Source organism: Hemibagrus wyckioides, linkage group LG20, assembly GCF_019097595.1.
Source record: "Hemibagrus wyckioides isolate EC202008001 linkage group LG20, SWU_Hwy_1.0, whole genome shotgun sequence".
In the NCBI taxonomy this organism is placed as follows: domain Eukaryota; kingdom Metazoa; phylum Chordata; class Actinopteri; order Siluriformes; family Bagridae; genus Hemibagrus; species Hemibagrus wyckioides.
Genome location: NC_080729.1, coordinates 21,781,956 through 21,806,253, shown reverse-complemented (window position 1 = coordinate 21,806,253; position 24,298 = coordinate 21,781,956). Strand labels below are relative to the sequence as shown.

At 47.2% G+C, this 24,298-nt stretch overlaps 1 protein-coding gene across 1 annotated transcript in view; it reads left to right on the top strand.

The window, feature by feature from the left end:
- Positions 1-24,298, top strand: part of abca4b (ATP-binding cassette, sub-family A (ABC1), member 4b) — an 82,567-nt gene that overhangs the window by 49,637 nt on the left and 8,632 nt on the right. The window contains exons 24-45 of the mRNA XM_058418235.1: positions 6,954-7,135; positions 7,232-7,331; positions 7,434-7,639; positions 7,762-7,816; positions 11,261-11,335; positions 11,501-11,673; positions 12,975-13,099; positions 13,182-13,280; positions 15,857-16,046; positions 16,230-16,324; positions 16,411-16,443; positions 16,525-16,630; positions 17,566-17,640; positions 17,763-17,932; positions 18,072-18,249; positions 18,366-18,481; positions 18,752-18,899; positions 18,976-19,099; positions 19,195-19,324; positions 20,437-20,557; positions 20,641-20,703; positions 21,140-21,246. Coding sequence (XP_058274218.1) covers positions 6,954-7,135; positions 7,232-7,331; positions 7,434-7,639; positions 7,762-7,816; positions 11,261-11,335; positions 11,501-11,673; positions 12,975-13,099; positions 13,182-13,280; positions 15,857-16,046; positions 16,230-16,324; positions 16,411-16,443; positions 16,525-16,630; positions 17,566-17,640; positions 17,763-17,932; positions 18,072-18,249; positions 18,366-18,481; positions 18,752-18,899; positions 18,976-19,099; positions 19,195-19,324; positions 20,437-20,557; positions 20,641-20,703; positions 21,140-21,246 — 2,671 coding nt within the window. The remainder of the gene's footprint in view (positions 1-6,953; positions 7,136-7,231; positions 7,332-7,433; positions 7,640-7,761; positions 7,817-11,260; positions 11,336-11,500; positions 11,674-12,974; positions 13,100-13,181; positions 13,281-15,856; positions 16,047-16,229; positions 16,325-16,410; positions 16,444-16,524; positions 16,631-17,565; positions 17,641-17,762; positions 17,933-18,071; positions 18,250-18,365; positions 18,482-18,751; positions 18,900-18,975; positions 19,100-19,194; positions 19,325-20,436; positions 20,558-20,640; positions 20,704-21,139; positions 21,247-24,298) is intronic.

Genomic DNA, 24,298 nt, shown 5'->3' with positions numbered 1-24,298 from the left:
GAAAGTCTGGGGGTCACTGTGTTTGTAGTGAGAGCTCTGAGGGTCACTGTGTTTGTAGTGAGAGCTCTGAGGGTCATTGTGTTTGTAGTGAGAGCTCTGGGGATCACTGTGTTTGTAGTGAGAGTCTGAGGGTCACTGTGTTTGTAGTGAGAGCTCTGAGGGTCACTGTGTTTGTAGTGAGTGCTCTGGGGGTCACTGTGTTTGTAGTGAGTGCTCTGGGGGTCACTGTGTTTGTAGTGAGAGCTCTGAGGGTCACTGTGTTTGTAGTGATAGCTCTGAGGGTCACTGTGTTTGTAGTGAGAGTCTGAGGGTCACTGAGTCTGTAGTGAGAGCTCTGAGGGTCACTGTGTTTATAGTGATAGCTCTGAGGGTCACTGTGTTTGTAGTGAGAGTCGGGGGGGTCACTGTGTTTGTAGTGAGAGTCTGGGGGTCATTGTGTTTGTAGTGAGAGTCTGGGGCTCACTGTGTTTGTAGTGAGAGTCTGGGGGTCATTGTATGTGTAGAGAGAGTCTGAGGGTCACTGTGTTTGTAGTGAGAGTCTGGGGGTCACTGTGTTTGTAGTGAGAGCTCTGGGGGTCACTGTATGTGTAGTGAGAGCTCTGGGGGTCACTGTGTTTGTAGTGATAGTCTGGGGGTCACTGTGTTTGTAGTGAGAGTCTGGGGGTCACTGTATGTGTAGTGAGAGCTCTGAGGGTCACTGTATGTGTTGTGAGAATCTGGGGGTCACTATGTTTGTAGTGAGAGCTCTGAGGGTCACTGTGTTTGTAGTGAGAGCTCTGGGGGTCACTGTGTTTGTAGTGAGAGCTCTGGGGGTCACTGTGTTTGTAGTGAGAGCTCTAGGGGTCACTGTGTTTGTAGTGATAGCTCTGGGGGTCACTGTGTTTGTAGTGAGAGCTCTGGGGGTCACTGTGTTTGTAGTGAGAGCTCTGAGGGTCACTGTGTTTGTAGTGACAGCTCTGGGGGTCACTGTGTTTGTAGTGATAGCTCTGAGGGTCACTGTGTTTGTAGTGATAGCTCTGGGGTTCACTGTGTTTGTAGTGATAGCTCCGAGGGTAACTGTGTTTGTAGTGAGAGCTCTGAGGGTCACTGTGTTTGTAGTGAGAGCTCTGGGGGTCACTGTGTTTGTAGTGAGAGCTCCGAGGGTCACTGTCTTTGTAGTGAAAGCTCTGGGGGTCACTGTGTTTGTAGTGATAGCTCTGAGGGTCACTGTGTTTATAGTGATAGCTCTGGGGTTCACTGTGTTTGTAGTGATAGCTCCGAGGGTAACTGTGTTTGTAGTGAGAGCTCTGAGGGTCACTGTGTTTGTAGTGAGAGCTCTGGGGGTCACTGTGTTTGTAGTGAGAGCTCTGAGGGTCACTGTGTTTATAGTGAGAGCTATGAGGGTCACTGTGTTTGTAGTGAGAGTCTGGGGGTCACTGTGTTTGTAGTGATAGCTCTGGGGTTCACTGTGTTTGTAGTGATAGCTCCGAGGGTCACTGTATGTGTAGTGAGAGCTCTGAGGGTCACTGTATGTGTTGTGAGAATCTGGGGGTCACTATGTTTGTAGTGAGAGCTCTGAGGGTCACTGTGTTTGTAGTGAGAGCTCTGGGGGTCACTGTGTTTGTAGTGAGAGCTCTGGGGGTCACTGTGTTTGTAGTGAGAGCTCTAGGGGTCACTGTGTTTGTAGTGAGTGCTCTGGGGGTCACTGTGTTTGTAGTGAGAGCTCTGAGGGTCACTGTGTTTGTAGTGACAGCTCTGGGGGTCACTGTGTTTGTAGTGATAGCTCTGAGGGTCACTGTGTTTGTAGTGATAGCTCTGGGGTTCACTGTGTTTGTAGTGATAGCTCCGAGGGTAACTGTGTTTGTAGTGAGAGCTCCGAGGGTCACTGTGTTTGTAGTGAGAGCTCTGGGGGTCACTGTGTTTGTAGTGAGAGCTCCGAGGGTCACTGTGTTTGTAGTGACAGCTCTGGGGGTCACTGTGTTTGTAGTGATAGCTCTGAGGGTCACTGTGTTTGTAGTGATAGCTCTGGGGTTCACTGTGTTTGTAGTGATAGCTCCGAGGGTAACTGTGTTTGTAGTGAGAGCTCTGAGGGTCACTGTGTTTGTAGTGAGAGCTCTGGGGGTCACTGTGTTTGTAGTGAGAGCTCCGAGGGTCACTGTGTTTGTAGTGACAGCTCTGGGGGTCACTGTGTTTGTAGTGATAGCTCTGAGGGTCACTGTGTTTATAGTGATAGCTCTGGGGTTCACTGTGTTTGTAGTGATAGCTCCGAGGGTAACTGTGTTTGTAGTGAGAGCTCTGAGGGTCACTGTGTTTGTAGTGAGAGCTCTGGGGGTCACTGTGTTTGTAGTGAGAGCTCTGAGGGTCACTGTGTTTATAGTGAGAGCTATGAGGGTCACTGTGTTTGTAGTGAGAGTCTGGGGGTCACTGTGTTTGTAGTGAGAGCTCTGGGGGTCACTGTGTTTGTAGTGATAGCTCTGGGGTTCACTGTGTTTGTAGTGATAGCTCCGAGGGTAACTGTGTTTGTAGTGAGAGCTCTGAGGGTCATTGTGTTTGTAGTGATAGCTCTGAGGGTCACTGAGTTTGTAGTGAGAGCTCTGGGGGTCACTGTGTTTGTAGTGAGAGTCTGAGGGTCACTGTGTTTGTAGTGAGAGCTCTGAGGGTCACTGTGTTTGTAGTGAGTGCTCTGGGGGTCACTGTGTTTGTAGTGAGTGCTCTGGGGGTCACTGTGTTTGTAGTGAGAGCTCTGAGGGTCACTGTGTTTGTAGTGATAGCTCTGAGGGTCACTGTGTTTGTAGTGAGAGTCTGAGGGTCACTGAGTCTGTAGTGAGAGCTCTGAGGGTCACTGTGTTTATAGTGATAGCTCTGAGGGTCACTGTGTTTGTAGTGAGAGTCGGGGGGGTCACTGTGTTTGTAGTGAGAGTCTGGGGGTCATTGTATGTGTAGAGAGAGTCTGAGGGTCACTGTGTTTGTAGTGAGAGTCTGGGGCTCACTGTGTTTGTAGTGAGAGTCTGGTGGTCATTGTATGTGTAGAGAGAGTCTGAGGGTCACTGTGTTTGTAGTGAGAGTCTGGGGGTCACTGTGTTTGTAGTGAGAGCTCTGGGGGTCACTGTATGTGTAGTGAGAGCTCTGGGGGTCACTGTGTTTGTAGTGATAGTCTGGGGGTCACTGTGTTTGTAGTGAGAGTCTGGGGGTCACTGTATGTGTAGTGAGAGCTCTGAGGGTCACTGTGTTTGTAGTGAGAGCTATGAGGGTCACTGTATGTGTTGTGAGAATCTGGGGGTCACTATGTTTGTAGTGAGAGCTCTGAGGGTCACTGTGTTTGTAGTGAGAGCTCTGGGGGTCACTGTGTTTGTAGTGAGAGCTCTGGGGGTCACTGTGTTTGTAGTGAGAGCTCTAGGGGTCACTGTGTTTGTAGTGATAGCTCTGGGGGTCACTGTGTTTGTAGTGAGAGCTCTGGGGGTCACTGTGTTTGTAGTGACAGCTCTGGGGGTCACTGTGTTTGTAGTGATAGCTCTGAGGGTCACTGTGTTTGTAGTGATAGCTCTGGGGTTCACTGTGTTTGTAGTGATAGCTCCGAGGGTAACTGTGTTTGTAGTGAGAGCTCTGAGGGTCACTGTGTTTGTAGTGAGAGCTCTGGGGGTCACTGTGTTTGTAGTGAGAGCTCCGAGGGTCACTGTGTTTGTAGTGACAGCTCTGGGGGTCACTGTGTTTGTAGTGATAGCTCTGAGGGTCACTGTGTTTGTAGTGATAGCTCTGGGGTTCACTGTGTTTGTAGTGATAGCTCCGAGGGTAACTGTGTTTGTAGTGAGAGCTCTGAGGGTCACTGTGTTTGTAGTGAGAGCTCTGGGGGTCACTGTGTTTGTAGTGAGAGCTCTGAGGGTCACTGTGTTTATAGTGAGAGCTATGAGGGTCACTGTGTTTGTAGTGAGAGTCTGGGGGTCACTGTGTTTGTAGTGAGAGCTCTGGGGGTCACTGTGTTTGTAGTGGTAGCTCTGGGGGTCACTGTGTTTGTGGTGAGAGCTCTGGGGTTCACTGTGTTTGTAGTGATAGCTCCGAGGGTAACTGTGTTTGTAGTGAGAGCTCTGAGGGTCACTGTATTTGTAGTGAGAGCTCTGGGGGTCACTGTGTTTGTAGTGAGAGCTCTGAGGGTCACTGTGTTTATAGTGAGAGCTATGAGGGTCACTGTGTTTGTAGTGAGAGTCTGGGGGTCACTGTGTTTGTAGTGAGAGCTCTGAGGGTCATTGTGTTTGTAGTGATAGCTCTGAGGGTCACTGAGTTTGTAGTGAGAGCTCTGGGGGTCACTGTGTTTGTAGTGAGAGTCTGAGGGTCACTGTGTTTGTAGTGAGAGCTCTGAGGGTCACTGTGTTTGTAGTGAGAGCTCTGAGGGTCACTGTGTTTGTAGTGAGAGCTCTGGGGGTCACTGTGTTTGTAGTGAGAGCTCTGAAGGTCACTGTGTTTGTAGTGATAGCTCTGAGGGTCACTGTGTTTGTAGTGAGAGTCTGAGGGTCACTGAGTCTGTAGTGATAGCTCTGGGGGTCACTGTGCTTGTAGTGAGAGCTCTTAGGGTCACTGTGTTTGTAGTGATAGTCTGGGGGTCACTGTGTTTGTAGTGATAGCTCTGGGGGTCACTGTGTTTGTAGTGATAGTCTGGGGGTCACTGTGTTTGTAGTGAGAGTCTGGGGGTCACTGTATGTGTAGTGAGAGCTCTGGGGGTCACTGTATGTGTTGTGAGAATCTGGGGGTCACTATGTTTGTAGTGAGAGCTCTGATGGTCACTGTGTTTGTAGTGAGAGCTCTGGGGGTCACTGTGTTTGTAGTGAGAGCTCTGGGGGTCACTGTGTTTGTAGTGAGAGCTCTGGGGGTCATTGTATGTGTAGAGAGAGTCTGAGGGTCACTGTGTTTGTAGTGAGGGCTCTAGGGGTCACTGTGTTTGTAGTGATAGCTCTGGGGGTCACTGTGTTTGTAGTGAGAGCTCTGGGGGTCACTGTGTTTGTAGTGAGAGCTCTGAGGGTCACTGTGTTTGTAGTGATAGCTCTGAGGGTCACTGTGTTTGTAGTGAGAGCTCTGGGGGTCACTTTGTTTGTAGTGATAGCTCTGGGGGTCACTGTGTTTGTAGTGAGAGCTCTGAGGGTCCCTGAGTTTGTAGTGAGAGCTCTGGGGGTCACTTTGTTTGTAGTGATAGCTCTGGGGGTCACTGTGTTTGTAGTGATAGCTCTGAGGGTAACTGTGTTTGTAGTGATAGCTCTGAGGGTCACTGTGTTTGTAGTGAGAGCTCTGGGGTTCATTGTGTTTGTAGTGAGAGCTCTGAGGGTCACTGTGTTTGTAGTGATAGCTCTGAGGGTCACTGTGTTTGTAGTGAGAGCTCTGAGGGTCCCTGAGTTTGTAGTGAGAGCTCTGAGGGTCACTGTGTTTGTAGTGAGAGCTCTGAGGGTCACTGTGTTTGTAGTGAGAGCTCTGGGGGTCACTGTGTTTGTAGTGAGAGCTCTGGGGGTCACTGTGTTTGTAGTGAGAGCTCTGAGGGTCACTGTGTTTGTAGTGATAGCTCTGGGGGTCACTGTGTTTGTAGTGAGAGCTCTGAGGGTCACTGTGTTTGTAGTGAGAGTCTGAGGGTCACTGTGTTTCTTGTGAGAGCTCTGAGGGTCACTGTGTTTGTAGTGATAGTCTGGGGGTCACTGTGTTTGTAGTGAGAGCTCTGAGGGTCACTGTGTTTGTAGTGATAGCTCTGAGGGTCACTGTGTTTGTAGTGAGAGCTCTGAGGGTCCCTGTGTTTGTAGTGAGAGCTCTGGGGGTCACTGTGTTTGTAGTGAGAGCTCTGGGGGTCACTGTGTTTGTAGTGAGAGTCTGAGGGTCACTGTGTTTGTTGTGAGAGCTCTGAGGGTCACTGTGTTTGTAGTGATAGCTCTGAGGGTCACTGTGTTTGTAGTGAGAGCTCTGGGGGTCACTGTGTTTGTAGTGAGAGCTCTGAGGGTCACTGTGTTTGTAGTGAGAGCTCTGAGTGTCACTGTGTTTGTAGTGATAGCTCTGAGGGTCACTGTGTTTGTAGTGAGAGCTCTGAGGGTCCCTGTGTTTGTAGTGAGAGCTCTGGGGGTCACTGTGTTTGTAGTGAGAGCTCTGGGGGTCACTGTGTTTGTAGTGAGAGTCTGAGGGTCACTGTGTTTGTTGTGAGAGCTCTGAGGGTCACTGTGTTTGTAGTGATAGCTCTGAGGGTCACTGTGTTTGTAGTGAGAGCTCTGAGGGTCACTGTGTTTGTAGTGAGAGCTCTGGGGGTTACTGTGTTTGTAGTGAGAGCTCTGAGGGTTCCTGTGTTTGTAGTGATAGCTCTGGGGGTCACTGTGTTTGTAGTGAGAGCTCTGAGGGTCACTGTGTTTGTAGTGAGAGCTCTGGGGGTCACTGTGTTTGTAGTGAGAGCTCTGAGGGTCACTGTGTTTGTAGTGAGAGCTCTGAGGGTCACTGTGTTTGTAGTGAGAGCTCTGGGGGTCACTGTGTTTGTAGTGATGGCTCTGAGGGTTCCTGTGTTTGTAGTGAGAGTCTGGGGGTCACTGTGTTTGTAGTGATAGCTCTGGGGGTCACTGTGTTTGTAGTGAGAGTCTGGGGGTCACTGTGTTTGTAGTGAGAGCTCTGGGGGCCATTGTGTTTTAGGTGGAGATGATATTAGATGGATCTTCTCTGAGTTTTGAGCAGTGATGGGAATCGGCCTCGTTCAGCTCAGCGGTCATTATTTGTCGTATGTAGGACAGATTTACAGAATTTTGTGTGTAAAATTTCAGCTAGTTGTTCATCCCGTTGTGTCCACTTTTGGTGTGTAAGTGATCCCCAGACCTCACCACTCTACAGCAGAATAGGTTCAGTCACTGACTCATAGAATTTGAGGCAGATTAGAAATGGGATTTGGATGAGTTTGTTTTCTGATGGTGTAGAATGTCCTGCATGCTCCCTCTGTCAGCTCATGTGCTCTGTACCCTCCCCCCCTTCAGGCAGGACGGTCATTCTCTCCACCCACCACATGGATGAAGCTGATCTTCTCAGTGACCGAGTTGCAATTATATCTAAAGGTCAACTGCACTGCTGCGGTTCTCCTCTCTTCCTGAAGAACTGCTTCGGTGTTGGATTTTACCTCACGCTCGTCCGCCAGATTAAAGACGTACGCAAGAAAGAGGTGAAGTGTTTTACACAGACTCTATAGATCCAGGCAGTCTATTTGTTTTTCAGCATTAAACACTTAGTAAACATTTTTATTTTCTTTGTTCTGCAGAATGAGTGTGACTGTGCGTCTGAATGCTCGTGTGTGTGTTCCACCTGCACCAGGTATAAGGAGGAGAGTCAGGCACAGCACGTGGACAGAAGCCTGGATGGTTAGCATGCTAATCATCTCTTATGGATATTTTTGCCCCCTGTTAGTAAAATAAGAACAGTTTCGTTATTACATGGTTTCATTTTTCTGACTTCTTTATTAGGAGATGTGGAGAACATCACCAGTCTGATCCACTACCACATTCCTGAGGCGAGGCTGATTGAGGTGATCGGTCAGGAGCTCACGTACCTGCTGCCCAATAAAGGCTTTAAACACCGTTCCTACGCAAGTCTGTTCCGGGAGCTGGAGGAGACCCTCGGAGACATGGGACTGAGCAGCTTCGGCATTTCAGACACCTCACTGGAGGAGGTGTGTTCCATCTTCTGCACACTGCAGCAGGGTTCTGAGGAATTTAATCATAGTTACAGAGTTACAACAGGGTGAAGTTACTGTGATGAAGGAACATGAAGTGACCTCGTCTTCTCTCTCAGATCTTCCTGAAGGTTACTGCAGACGGCGAGGCGGCTAACAGCAGCGTGAACCCAGGTGAACATTCCCACTGATCCCAGTCCCACTGTCTCAGTACCAATGCTCCCAATCTCACTGTCTCAGTCCCACTGTCTCAGTCCCACTGTCCCAGTTCCAATGCTCCCAATCTCACTGTCTCAGTCCCACTGTCCCAGTTCCAATGCTCCCAATCTCACTGTCTCAGTCCCACTGTCTTAGTCCCATTTCTCCCAGTCCCCCTGTCTCAGTTGCACTATCCCTGTCCCACTGCTCCTAGTCCCACTGTCCCTGTCCCAGTCCCACTGCTCCCAGTCCCACTGCTCCCAGTCTCACTGTCTCAGTCCCAATGCTCCCAATCTCACTCTTAGTCCCACTGTCCCAGTCCCACTGTCTCAGTCCCACTGTGTTATTCCCACTGCTCAAAGTCCCACTGCCCCAGTCCCACTGTCTTAGTCCCACTATCCCTGTCCCACTGCTCCCAGTCCCACTGTCCCAGCCCCAGTGCTCCTAGTCCCACTGTCCCTGTCCCATTCCCACTGCTCCCATTCCCACTGTCCCAGTCCCGCTATCCCGGTCCCTCTGCTCCCAGCCCCACTGATCCCAGTCCCACTGCTCCCAGTCCTACTGCTCCCAATCTCACTGTTTCAGTCCCACTGTCCCAGTCTCTAGGTCTCAGTCCCACTGTGTCAGTCCCACTGTCTCATTCCCACTGCTCCCAATCTCACTGTGTCAGTCCCACTGCTCCCAATCTCACTGTCTCAGTCCCACTGTCCCAGTCCCACTGTCTTAGTCCTGCTGTCCCAGTCCCACTGCTCCCAGTCCCACTGCTCCTATTCCCACTGTCTCAGTCCCACTGTCCTGGTCCGACTGCTCCAAGTCCCACTGTCTCATTCCCACTGCTCCCAGTCTCACTGTGTCAGTCCCACTGTCTTTGTCCCACTGTCCCAGTCCCACTGCTCCCAGTCCCACTGCTCCCATTCCCACTGTCTCAGTCCCACTGCTCGAAATCTCACTGTCTCACTCCCACTGCTCCCAATCTCACTGTCTCAGTCCCACTGCTCCCAATATCACTGTCCCGGTCCCACTGCTCCCAGTCCCATTGTCTCATTCCCACTGCTCCCAGTCCCACTGTCTGGGTCCCACTTCTCCCAGTCCCACTGTCCTGGTCCCACTGCTCCCATTCCCACTGTCTCAGTTCCACTGTCTCAGTCCCACTGCTGCCAATCTCAGTCTCAGTCCCACTGTCCCAGTCTCACTGTCTCAGTCCCACTGCTCCCAATCTCAGTCTCAGTCCCACTGTCCCTGTCCCACTGCTCCCAGTCTTACTGCTCCCAGTCTCACTGTCTCATTCCCACTGCTCCCAGTCTCACTGTGTCAGTCCCACTGCTCCCAATCTCACTGTCCCAGTCCCACTGTCTCAGTCCCACTGTCTCAGTCCCACTGCTCCCAGTCCAACTGTCCCACTGTCCCGGTCCCACTGCTCCCAGTCCCACTGTCTCAATCCCACTGTCCTGGTCCCACTGCTCCCATTCCCACTGTCTCAGTTCCACTGTCTCAGTCCCACTGCTCCCAATCTCAGTCTCAGTCCCACTGTCTCAGTCCCACTGTCTCAATCCCACTGCTCCCAATCTCACTGTCTCAGTCCCACTGTCCCTGTCCCACTGCTCCCAGTCTTACAGCTCCCAGTATCTCTGTCTCATTCCCACTGCTCCCAGTCTCACTGTCAGTCCCACTGCTCCCAATCTCACTGTCCCAGTCCCACTGTCTCAGTCCCACTGCTCCAAGTCCCACTGCCTCAGTCCCACTGCTCCCAGTCCAACTGTCTCACTGTCCCACTGTGTCAGTCCCACTGCTCCCAATCTCACTGTCCCAGTCCCACTGTCTCAGTCCCACTGCTCCAAGTCCCACTGTCTCAGTCCCACTGTCCTGGTCCCACTGCTCCCATTCCCACTGTCTCAGTTCCACTGTCTCAGTCCCACTGCTCCCAATCTCAGTCTCAGTTCCACTGTCCCAGTCTCACTGTCTCAGTCCCACTGCTCCCAGTCTCATTGTGTCAGTCTCACTCCTACCAATCTCACTGTCTCAGTCCCACTGTCCCAGTCCCACTGTCTTAGTCCCACTGTCCCAGTCTGACTGCTCCCAGTCCCACTGCTCCCATTCCCACTGTCTCAGTTCCACTGTCTCAGTCCCACTGCTCCCAATCTCACTGTCTCAGACTCACTGTCCCAGTCTCACTGTCTCAGTCCCACTGCTCCAAGTCCCACTGCACCCAGTCCCACTGCTCCCAGTCTCACTGTCTCAGTCCCACTGTCTCAGTCCCACTGTCTCATTCCCACTGCTCCCAGTCTCACTGTGTCAGTCCCACCATCCCACTCCGACTGTCTTAGTCCCACTGTCCCAGTCCCACTGTCTCAGTCCCACTGTCTCAGTCCCACTGTCCCAGTCCCACTGTCTCAGTCCCACTGCTCCAAGTCCTACTGTCCCACTCCCACTGTCTTAGTCCCACTGTCCCAGTCCCACTGTCCCACTCCCACTGTCTTAGTCCCACTGTCCCAGTCCCACTATCCCTGTCCCACTGTCCCAGTCCCACTGCTCCCAGTCCCACTGTTCCCAGTCCCACTGTCCCAGTGTGGTGTTTGTGTTGTGTGTGTGTTGTGTTTGTGTGTGTGTTGTGTTTGTGTGTGTGTGTGGAATTTGGTGTTTATGTGTGTGTTCTTCGTGTGTAACTGTGTGTATGTTGTGTTTATGTGTGTGTTGTGTGTGTGTGGTATTTGGTGTTTGTGTGTGTTATTTGTGTGTAACTGTGTGTGTGTGTTGTGTTTATGTGTGCTTTGTTTGTGTGTTCTTGGTGTGTAACTGTGTTTGTGTTGTGTTTATGTGTGTGTTGTGTTTGTGTGTGTTCTTGGTGTGTAACTGTGTGTGTTGTGTGTGTGTGTTTATGTGTGTGTTGTGTTGTGTTTGTGGTATTTGGTGTTTATCTGTGTGTTCTTGGTGTGTAACTGTGTGTGTTGTGTGTGTGTGTGTTTATGTGTGTGTTGTGTTGTGTGTGTGGTATTTGGTGTTTATGTGTGTGTTCTTGGTGTGTAACTGTGTGTGTTGTGTTGTGTGTGTGGTATTTGGTGTTTATGTGTGTGTTCTTGGTGTGTAACTGTGTTGTGTGTGTTTATGTGTGTGTTGTGTTGTGTGTGTGGTATTTGGTGTTTATGTGTGAGTTCTTGGTGTGTAACTGTGTGTTGTGTGTGTTGTGTTGTGTGTGTGGTATTTGGTGTTTATGTGTGTGTTCTTGGTGTGTAACTGTGTGTTGTGTGTGTTTATGTGTGTGTTGTGTTGTGTGTGTGGTATTTGGTGTTTATGTGTGTGTTCTTGGTGTGTAACTGTGTGTGTTGTGTGTGTTTATGTGTGTGTTGTGTGTGTGGTATTTGGTGTTTGTGTGTGTGTTCTTGGTGTAACTGTGTGTGTGTTGTATCTGGTGGTGTTCCTCAGAGCAGTGGATGTTGCAGCGAAGAAAAAACAGCAGCAGCTTGTTGAGAGACACGGAGAAATCTGTGGCTCCTGAAGGTGATAAAGCATGCTGATAAGCTAGCGCTTAGCATTTAAGCGTCATGTGCTGATGCATTTTATTAGCACAGAAACCAGCATTAATCCCGGGTTTGCCTTTGCTAGAACTTCCATTAGAGTTTTGAAAGTGAAGTTCTTGAGATGTTCTCCTTTTGTCCACTTCAGAAGAGAACGGTGTGCAGGAGACGGGCGTGGTGACGGGTGGAGACTCGGACTGCAGAGCAGGTAAAGCCTCCAGACAGGTTAAAGGGTTCAGTCTGCTGATGAAGCAGTTTCACGCTTTACTGGTGAAGAGGTTTCATCATGCCACACGAAGCTCCAAGGACTTTCTTGCTCAGGTGACATAAACACCCACCTGTCTCACTTAGATACACCCTCCTCTCTCACTTGGTCACGCCCACCTGTCTCACTCAGACACCCCTACCTGTATCACTTAGACACGCCCACCTGTCTCACCCAGGCATGCCCACCTGTCTCATTTAGTCATGCCCACCTGTCTCACTCAGACATGCCCACCTGTCTCACTCAGACACTCCCTCCTGTCTCACTCAAACACACCCACCTGTCTCACTCAGACATGCACACCTGTCTCACTCAGCCACACTTACCTGTCTCACTCAGACATGCTCACCTGTCTCACTCAGGCACACTTACCTGTCTCACTCAGACATGCTCACCTGTCTTACTCAGACACACTTACCTGTCTCACTCAGACATGCTCACCTGTCTCACTCAGACATACTCACCTGTCTCACTCAGACATGCTCACCTGTCTCACTCAGACATACTCACCTGTCTCACTCAGACATGCTCACCTGTCTCACTCAGACATACTCACCTGTCTCACTCAGACATGCTCACCTGTCTCACTCAGACATACTCACCTGTCTCACTCAGACATGCTCACCTGTCTCACTCAGACATGCTCACCTGTCTCACTCAGACACACTTACCTGTCTCACTCAGACATGCTCACCTGTCTCACTCAGACATGCTCACCTGTCTCACTCAGACATGCTCACCTGTCTCACTCAGGCACACCCACCTGTCTCAATCAGACATGCTCACCTGTCTTACTCAGACACACTTACCTGTCTCACTCAGACACGCTCACCTGTCTCACTCAGACATACTCACCTGTCTCACTCAGACATGCTCACCTGTCTCACTCAGACATGCTCACCTGTCTCACTCAGACACACTTACCTGTCTCACTCAGACATGCTCACCTGTCTCACTCAGACATGCTCACCTGTCTCACTCAGGCACACCCACCTGTCTCACTCAGACATGCTCACCTGTCTCACTCAGACACACTTACCTGTCTCACTCAGACATGCTCACCTGTCTCACTCAGACACACTTACCTGTCTCACTCAGACATGCTCACCTGTCTCACTCAGACACACTTACCTGTCTCACTCAGACATGCTCACCTGTCTCACTCAGGCACACCCACCTGTCTCAATAAGACACAACCACTTGTCTCATTCAGATATGCCCACCTGTCTCACTAAGACATGCCCACCTGTCTCACTAGGACATGCCCACCAGGATTTATTACGATCAGATATTTAAATTTTCATCCTTGACGTGTGTCTGTGTCTGTGTCTGTGTCTGTGTGTGTGTGTGTGTGTAGATTGTTCTGCCAGCAAGCTTTGTGCTAGTTGCTCTGTTCTTCACGCTAATCGTTCCTCCGTTTGGGGAGTACCCGAGTCTAACGCTCACACCATGGATGTATGGTCAGCAGTACACATTCTTAAGGTCAGTGCAGCTTTACTCTGCTTTAGATCTGGACTCTTCATTAGCGTTGTAGTGAGATTTCATTATAATTTGCACTTTTCAGTAACGAGCGTCCGTCACATCCCGCCATGAGACACTTCATCTACACCCTGCTCAGAGACCCGGGCATGGGGACACGCTGCATGAAGGACCAGCCACTAGAGTGAGACGTGCCACACTACACCCGCAGTCATTAGCTTCAAAATGGCGCTTGCAATTCTACTCTAACAATTCTACACTTCTCTACATCTCTATAACAATTCTACACCTCTCTTCATCTCTATAACAGTTCTACACCTCTCTTCACCTCTATAACAGTTCTCCACCTCTCTTCACCTCTATAATAGTTCTACACCTCTCTTCACCTCTATAACAGTTCTACACCTCTCTTCATGTCTAACCATTCTACACCTCTCTTCATCTCTATAACAATTCTACACCTCTCTACATCTCTATAACAATTCTACACCTCTCTTCACCTCTATAACAGTTCTACACCTCTCTTCATGTCTAACCATTCTACACCTCTCTTCATCTCTATAACAATTCTACAACTCTCTACATCTCTTACAATTCTACACCTCTCTTCACCTCTATAACAGTTTTACACCTCTCTTCATGTCTGACCATTCTACACCTCTCTTCATCTCTATAACAATTCTACATGTCTCTATATCTCTATAACAATTCTACACCTCTCTTCACCTCTATAACAGTTCTACACCTCTCTTCATGTCTAACCATTCTACACCTCTCTGCATCTCTATAGCAATTCTGCAACTCTCTACATCTCTTACAATTCTACACCTCTCTACATCTCTAACATTTCTACACCTCTCTACATCTCTAACAATTCTACACCCCTCTACATCTCTATAACAATTCTACATTTCTCTTCATCTCTATAACTATTCTACACCTCTCTACATCTCTATAACAATTCTACACCTCTCTGTATCTCTGTAACAATTCTACACTTCTCTACATCTCTATAACAATTCTACACTTCTCTACATCTCTATAACTATTCTACACCTCTCTTCACCTCTATAACAATTCTACACTTTTCTTCATCTCTATGACAATTCTGCGCCTCTCTTCATCTCTATGACAATTCTACACCTCTCTTCATCTATAACAATTCTTCACTTCTTTACATCTCTAATAATTGTACACCTCTCTACATCTCTATAACAATTATACATACACACCTCTCTACATCTCTATAGCAATTCTACACCTCTCTACATTTCTTACAATTCTACACCTCTCTACATCTCTTACAATTCTATACCTCACTACATCTCTTACAACTCTACATCTCTATAGCAATTCTACACCTCTCTACATCTCAAACAATTGTACACCTCTTTGTCTTTATAGCAATTCTACATCTCTCTACATCTCTTACAGTTCTCTACATCTCTTACAATTCTCTACATCTCTATAGCAATTCTACACCTCTCTACATCTCTTACAATTCTACACCTCTCTACATCTCTAACATTTCTACACCCCTCTACATTTCTATAACAATTCTACATTTCTCTTCATCTCTATAACTATTCTACACCTCTCTACATCTCTAACAATTCTACACTTCTTTACATCTCTAACAATTATACACCTCTCTACATCTCTATAACAATTATACATATACACCTCTCTACATCTCTATAGCAATTCTAAACCTCTCTACATTTCTTACAATTCTACAACTCTCTACATCTCTAACAATTCTACACCTCTCTACACGTCTTACAACTCTACACCTCTCTGTCTCTATAGCAATTCTACATCTCTCTACATCTCAAACAATTGTACACCTCTCTACATCTCAAACAATTCTACACCTCTCTACATCTCTTACAATTCTACACCTCTCTATGTCTCTATAGCAATTCTACACCTCTCTACATCTCTATAGCAATTCTACATCTCTCTAAATCTCTTACAATTCTCTACATCTCTATAGCAATTCTACACCTCTCTACATCTCTATAGCAATTCTACAACTCTCTACATCTCTTACAATTCTACACCCCTGTACATCTCTATAACAATTCTACACCTCTCTACATCTCTATAGCAATTCTACAACTCTCTACATCTCTTACAATTCTACACCCCTGTACATCTCTATAACAATTCTACACCTCTCTACATCTCTAACAATTCTACACCTCTCTTCATCTCTATAAATATTCTACACCTCTCTGCATCTCTGTAACAATTCTACACTTCTCTACATCTCTATAACAATTCTACACCTCTCTACATCTCTATAACAATTCTACACCTCTCTACATCTCTATAACAATTCTACACCTCTCTGCATCTCTGTAACAATTCTACACTTCTCTACATCTCTATAACAATTCTACACCTCTCTACATCTCTATAACAATTCTACACTTTTCTGCATCTCTATAACAATTCTACCATTCTCTTCATCTCTATAACAATTCTACACCTCTCTTCATGTCTAACAATTCTACACCTCTCTACATCTCTAGAAAAATTCTACACCTCTCTACATCTCTAGAACAATTCTATACCTTTCTACATCTTTATAACAATTCTACACCTCTATATCTTTATAACAATTCTACACCTCTATTCATCTTTATAACAATTCTATACCTCTTTAATTCTGATGTGGTCTTAGAGAATAATTGCCAGCACTGTCTAACTTATGAGTATGCTAGCATTGTTTAGTGTATGTGTGTGTGTGTGTAGGAATTTGCCATGTGGCAATATTACAACAGATTGGGAAGTTCCCCCAGTTTCTCCGGTGATCAGTAACATCTTACTGAGCCCTGAGTGGACGGAGCGAAACCCCTCCCCTTCCTGTCAGTGCAGTACCAATCAGAAGCTCACAATGCTACCTGTCTGTCAAATTGGAGCAGGAGGACTGCCTCCACGCCAGGTAAGACAACAGCTGCAGGGCTGAAATGATTCACATCAAAAATAGACTGCACTGGCTCCTCCCCTCTGATAACCCCGCCCCTTCCACTGAATAGGCTGCAACCATTCAAGTGTGTGTTCACTGTAAAGGCGTGGGATGTTCCACGCTTTGGTGTGCTTACCATGTTGGGTGTTTTATCTACAGAGAAAAGAAGCGACAGGAGACATTTTGCTGGACCTGACAGACAGGAACATGTCGGATTACCTGGTGAAGACGTATCCCAGTCTCATCAAGACCAGGTGAGCTTCACCACACTCACCTGTATGGTCAGTTTAATGACATCACAGTTCTGACCCTAACCTGAGTGTGTGCTTCTCACCAACAGCCTAAAGAGTAAATATTGGGTGAATGAGCAGAGGTAACATGTTTATAACACTTTTACTCCAGCTAATCTGCTTCAAATGCTTTTCTACATAAACAGACGACTTCCTGTTCTCAGGTACGGTGGTCTGTCTGTGGGAGGACAACTTCCTGTTCTGGATGTGGATCCTGTGAACATACAGAATGTCCTCCATCAGCTTGGAAACATGATGAACATCACCGGGGTAGGCATCCTACTGAGGCACCCTACTGAGGCACTCTACTGAGACACTCTACTGAGACACCCTATAGTGACACCCTACTGAGGCACACTTTAGAGGCACACTAAAGAGGCACACTACAGAGGTGCCCTACTGAGGCACCCTACTGAGGCACACTACAGAGGCACATTACTGATGCACCCTAAAGAGGCACAATACAGAGGTGCCCTACTGAGGCACCCTAGTGAGGCAACCTACAGTGGCACCCTAAAGAGGCACACTACAGAGGCAAAATACAGAGGCACACACCAAAGGTGCCCTAGTGAGGCACCCTAAAGGGGCACACTACAGAGGCACACTACTGAGGCACCCTAAAGAGGTACACTACAGAGACACCCTACTGAGGCACTCTTTAGAGGCACCCTACTGAGGCACACTACAGAGGCACTCTACTGAGGCAAAATACAGAGGCACCAAAGTGAGACACAATACAGAGGCACCCTGCTGAGGCACCCTAAAGAGGCCATTACGGAGGCACACTACAGAGGCACCCTAAAGATGCACATTACAGAGGCACCCTAATGATGCACACTACAGAGGCACCTTAGTGAGGCACACTACAGAAGCAAAACATAGAGGCACCCTAGTGAGGCACACTACAGAGGCAAAATACAGAGGCACCTTAAAGAGGCACACTACAGAGGCAAAATACAGAGGCACCCTAGTGAGGCACACTACAGAGGCACACTACAGAGGCACTCTAAAGAGGCACACTACAGAGGCAAAATACAGAGGCACCCTAAAGGGGCACACTACAGAGGCAAAATACAGAGGCACCCTAGTGAGGCACACTACAGAGGCAACCTACAGAGGAACAGTACATACATCAGCTAGATATATTAATCCTTTACGCTTTATAAAAATGGATGTGTGTCATTTAGCACTAAACTCCTCTCTAGGGTCCCTACTCCAGGATGACTCTTAAAGAAATCGGACTTTTCCTGCTCCACATGGAGAGCGAATATAACGTGAAGGTAAACCTTTATCACAGAGCTGATGTGAAATGTTAGAGGTGTTCCAGTATTGCGAGATGTTCACACTCGCCCTTGTTCCCTTGGTTAAGTGCCGTTGTGATGTGTTCTCGATGATGTCACAGGTGTGGTTTAATAATAAAGGCTGGCACGCCATGGTGTCCTTCATGAACGTAGCGAACAACGCCATCCTGCGAGCAAGCCTGCCCTTCCACGCTGATCCGTCTGAGTTCGGCATCACGGTCATCAACCATCCGCTCAACCTGACCAAGGAGCAGCTCTCTGATGTCACAGTGTGGGTGTCTCAGACCAAGCCCGGGCCACGCCCAGGCCACACCCACATCCTCACAGAATTTAATCTAACTCACTGGTCAGATTACTGCAGAAATAACACAAAACTGTTTGGTGTGTGTGTGTGTGTGTGTGTTGAGCAGGTTGACGACATCTGTGGACGCTGTTGTGGCCATTTGCGTGATCTTTGCCATGTCCTTTGTCCCTGCAAGTTTCGTCCTCTACCTCATTCAGGAGCGAGTGACAAAGGCCAAACACCTGCAATTCGTTAGTGGCGTCAGTCCTTTCGTTTACTGGCTCACCAACTTCTTCTGGGATATGGTGATGGCTTCATCATCATCATCTCCATTATCACATGTACTTTAGAGAGATTCCAGAACCTTCTGAGGAAACTGCAGCACCATGGAGCTGAATCTTTTCTCCCTGTGTCTCTGCAGGTGAATTACTCCATCAGCACCGCCATGGTGGTGTCCATCTTCATCGCCTTTGATAAAAAATGCTACACATCACCGAGCAACCTGCCAGCACTTATCTCCCTGCTGAGCTTATATGGGTGACCTTCATCTCCTCCTCCTCCTCCTCCTCGTCTTCTTTCTCCCTCTTCTTCTTCTTCTTCTTCTTCTTCTTCTTCTTCTTCTTCTTCTTCTTCATGTTGTTCTTCTTATTTAACTGTAGCTCAGTTGTTTGAGCTGTTTAGATTTCATTTTATTTTTCTGTTTCTGAATTATTTGAACAATATTTGATTATTGAACTGATTCATGTTATGTTCTAATGATCCAGTGTGGGTTTATTGGACTGGACTGTAATATGTTGATTGTCTCAGGTGGTCAGTGACTCCGATGATGTACCCGATGTCGTATGTGTTCAGCGTTCCCAGCACTGCGTACGTCTCTCTGTCCTGCATTAATCTGTTCATCGGCATCAACAGCAGCGCCATCACCTTCATCCTTGAGCTCTTCGAGAGCAACAGGGTGAACATCTAACTGTTATCTGTGTGTGTGTGTGTGTGTGAGTATATTCTCTAACACACATTGCTCCATGTTTTAGTCTCTGCTCCTGTTTAATGAGGGATTAAAGAAGGTGCTGCTGATTTTCCCTCATTTCTGTTTGGGACGCGGCCTGATCGACTTGGCCATGAACCAGGCAGTGACCGACGTCTACGCCCGATTCGGTGACGCAGCCTCATTTCATTTATGTTGAAGTAAAAGTGTACCATTAATTCTTTATGCCTGAGCTGAGTGTACTGTGTGACGTTTGTGTGTAAAGGTGAGGAGATGGTCCTGGACCCCTTCAGGTGGGACTTTGTGGGGAAATACATTGTGTGTATGGTGCTGGAGGGCTTCATCTACTTCACCTTTACTCTCCTTATACAGTACAGATTCTTCCTCGATCACTGGTGAGGAAGAGCTCCAGAGAGTTCCTTTTATTCCTCTTATATATTGATTTATCACAGGATTTACTTTATTTACGTAATCATCACCAGTTTATCACTTACTGGGGAACATAGGGTCTGTTTACACTGTACTGTGATTAATGGATATAAATATAATGGCGATGGAGGAGATGGGTGTGGTTAATGTGATGGAGGTGATGGGTGTGGTTAATGTGATGGAGGTGATGGGAATAGAGGAGATGGGCATGGTTAATGTGACGGAGGTGATGGGGATAGAGGAGATGGTTGTGGTTAATGTAATGGAGGAGATAGGTGTGGTTAATGTGATGGAGAAGATGGAGATGTTGGAGGAGATGGGTGTGGTTAATGTGATGGAGGTGATGGGTGTGGTTAATGTGATGGAGATGATGGGTGTGGTTAATGTGATGGAGATGATGGGTGTGGTTAATGTGATGGAGGTGATGGGGATAGAGGAGATGGGTGTGGTTAATGTAATGGAGGAGATGGGTGTGGTTAATGTGATGGGGGAGATGGAGATGATGGAGGAGATGGGTGTGGTTAATGTGATGGAGGTGATGGGTGTGGTTAATGTAATAGAGGTGATGGGTACGGTTAATGTGATGGAGGTGATGGGGATAGAGGAGATGGGCATGGTTAATGTGATGGATGAGATGGAGGTGATGGAGGAGATGGGGATAGAGGAGATCGGTGTGATTAATGTGATAGAGGTGATGGGTATAGAGGAGATGGGTGTGGTTAATGTGATGGAGGAGATGGGTGTGGTTAATGTGATGGAGGTGATGGAGGAGATAGGTGTGGTTAATGAGATGGAGGAGATGGGTGTGGTTAATGTGATGGAGGTGATGGAGGAGATAGGTGTGGTTAATGAGATGGAGGAGATGGGTGTGGTTAATGTGATGGAGGAGATGGGTGTGGTTAATGTGATGGAGGAGATAGGTGTGGTTAATGAGATGGAGGAGATGGGTGTGGTTAATGTGATGGAGGTGATGGAGGAGATAGGTGTGGTTAATGAGATGGAGGAGATGGGTGTGGTTAATGTGATGGAGGAGATGGGTGTGGTTAATGTGATATAGTTGATGTGTATGTGTTTACAGGTTATGTGACTATAGTCAGATCCCAGTTCCTGATGAAGATGATGATGTTGCTCAGGAGAGACAGAGGATCTACAGCAGGGCACGAAACAACGACATCCTGCACATCCGAGATCTCACCAAGGTCAAGCTCCACAGTATAACCCTTTATTTACACAATCTGTAACCTGCCATCACTTACAGCTCTGTGTGTGTGTGTGTGTTCAGATGTACATGGGGAGGAAGAGACCGGCGGTGGATCGGATCTGCGTCGGTGTTCCACCTGGAGAGGTAAAACATCTGCTGGAATGAAATTTTCTGTATTGTTTATGAGATCAACAAGGACACGGAAATCTTTACAAACTAGAATTATTTAATTCAATTTATTTTTTACTTATATAACACTTTTAACAATGGTCATTTTCACAAAGCAGCGTTACAGAAATATAGAAATTCAGTAAATAAATATTAAGTTCCTACTGATATTGATATTGTATTATATTATTATTATATTATTATGTTTATATTATGTTTATATTATGTTTATATTATATACACATTTTTATATATTTATATTTTTATATACACATAAAATTTGTATATGTATATCCGATACACAATCGGCTTTACGTAACTACTGGTTTCTCTCTTCAAGTGAATAAATTAAAAAAGCCACTTGTCTTTCCCGTTAGTGAGGAAGTGTTAAACACTGGCTTGTGGTTCTCAGTGCTTTGGGCTGCTTGGTGTAAACGGTGCTGGGAAAACAACCACATTTAAAATGCTGACTGGAGACACAGATGTGACGTCGGGCGAGGCCTCAGTAGCTGGATTCAGGTAACACTACAATGTCATGATGAAGTGTGAGACACACACTGAGACACACACTGAGATACACACTGAGACACACACTGAGATACACACTGAGATACACACTGAGACACACACTGAGACACACACTGAGACACACACTGAGACACACACTGAGATACACACTGAGATACACACTGAGACACACACTGAGACACACACTGAGACACACACTGAGACACACACTGAGATACACACTGAGACACACACTGAGACACACACTGAGATACACACTGAGACACACACTGAGACACACACTGAGACACACACTGAGATACACACTGAGACACACTGAGATACACACTGAGACACACACTGAGATACACACTGAGATACACACTGAGACACACACTGAGATACACACTGAGACACACACTGAGACACACACTGAGACACACACTGAGACACACACTGAGACACACTGAGATACACACTGAGATACACACTGAGACACACACTGAGACACACACTGAGACACACACTGAGATACACACTGAGATACACACTGAGACACACACTGAGACACACACTGAGACACACACTGAGATACACACTGAGATACACACTGAGACACACACTCTGAGACACACACTGAGATACACACTGAGATACACACTGAGACACACACTGAGATACACACTGAGACACACACTGAGATACACACTGAGACACACACTGAGACACAGAGACACACACTGAGACACACACTGAGATACACACTGAGACACACACTGAGACACACACTGAGACACACACTCTGAGACACACACTGAGATACACACTGAGACACACACTGAGACACACACTGAGATACACACTGAGATACACACTGAGATACACACTGATACACACACTGAGACACACACTGAGATACACACTGAGACACACACTGATACACACTGAGACACACACTGAGATACACACTGAGAGACACAATGAGATACACAATGAGACACACAATGAGATACACAATGAGACACACAGAGACACACACTGAACCACTGAGACACACACTGAGATACACACTGAACCACTGAGATACACAATGAGACACACACTGAGATACTGAGACACTGAGATACACACTGAGATACTGAGACACTGAGATCCACACTGAACCACTGAGACACACACTGAGATACAAACTGAGACACTGAGATACACACTGAGACACACACTGAACCACTGAGACACACTGAGATACACACTGAGATACACACTGAGACATTGAGATACACACTGAGACACACACTGAACCACTGAGATACACACTGAGACACACACTGAGATACACACCGAGACACACACTGAGACACACACTGAACCACTGAGATACACACTGAGACACTGAGATACACACTGAGATACACACAGAGACACACACTGAGATACACACTGAGATACACACAGAGACACACACTGAGATACACACTGAGACACTGAGATACACACTGAGATACACACTGAGACACTGAGATACACACAGAGACACACACTGAGATACACACTGAGACACACACTGAGACACACACTGAGATACACACTGAGACACACACTGAGATACACACTGAGACACACACTGAGACACACTGAGACACACTGAGATACACACTGAGACACACACTGAGATACACACTGAGACACACTCTGAGACACACACTGAGACACACACTGAGACACACACTGAGACACACACTGAGATACACACTGAGACACACACTGAGACACACACTGACACATATTGAGACAGACACTGAGACAGACACTGAGACACACTGAGATACACACTGAGACACACACTGAGATACACAATGAGACACACTGAGATACACACTGAGACACACACTGAGATACACACTGAGATACTGAGATGCACACTGAGACACACACAGAGACACTGAGATACACACACTGAGATACACAATGAGACACACACTGAGATACTGAGATACACACCGAGACACACACTGAGATACACACTGAGACACACACTGAGACACACACTGAACCACTGAGATACACACTGAGATACACACTGAGACACACACTGAACCACTGAGACACACACTGAGATACACACTGGGACACACACTGAACCACTGAGATACACAATGAGACACACACTGAGATACTGAGACACTGAGATACACACAGAGACACACACAGAGACACACACAGAGACACACTGAGACACACACTGAGACACACACTGAGATACACACTGAGATACACACAGAGACACACACAGAGACACACACTGAGACACACTGAGATACACACTGAGACACACACTGAGATACACACTGAGATACACACTGAGACACACACTGAGACACACTGAGATACACACTGAGACACACACTGAGACACATATTGAGACACTGAGACAGACACTGAGACACACTGAGATACACACTGAGATACACATTGAGATACTGAGATGCACACTGAGACACACACAGAGACACTGAGACACACACTGAGATACACAATGAGACACACAACGAGGGGTTGAGATACACACCGAGACACACACTGAACCACTGAGACACACACTGAGATACACACTGAGACACACACTGAACCACTGAGACACACACTGAGATACACAATGAGACAGACACTGAGATACACACTGAGATACTGAGACACTGAGATCCACACTGAACCACTGAGACATTGAAATACACACTGAGACACACACTGAACCACTGAGATACACAATGAGACACACACTGAGATACACACCGAGACACACACTGAGACACACACTGAACCACTGAGATACACACTGAGACACTGAGATACACACTGAGATACACACAGAGACACACACTGAGATACACACAGAGACACACACTGAGATACACACTGAGACACTGAGATACACACAGAGACACACACTAAGACACACACTGAGATACACACTGAGACACTGAGATATACACTGAGATACACACTGAGACACTGAGATACACACAGAGACACACACTGAGACACACACTCTGAGACACACACT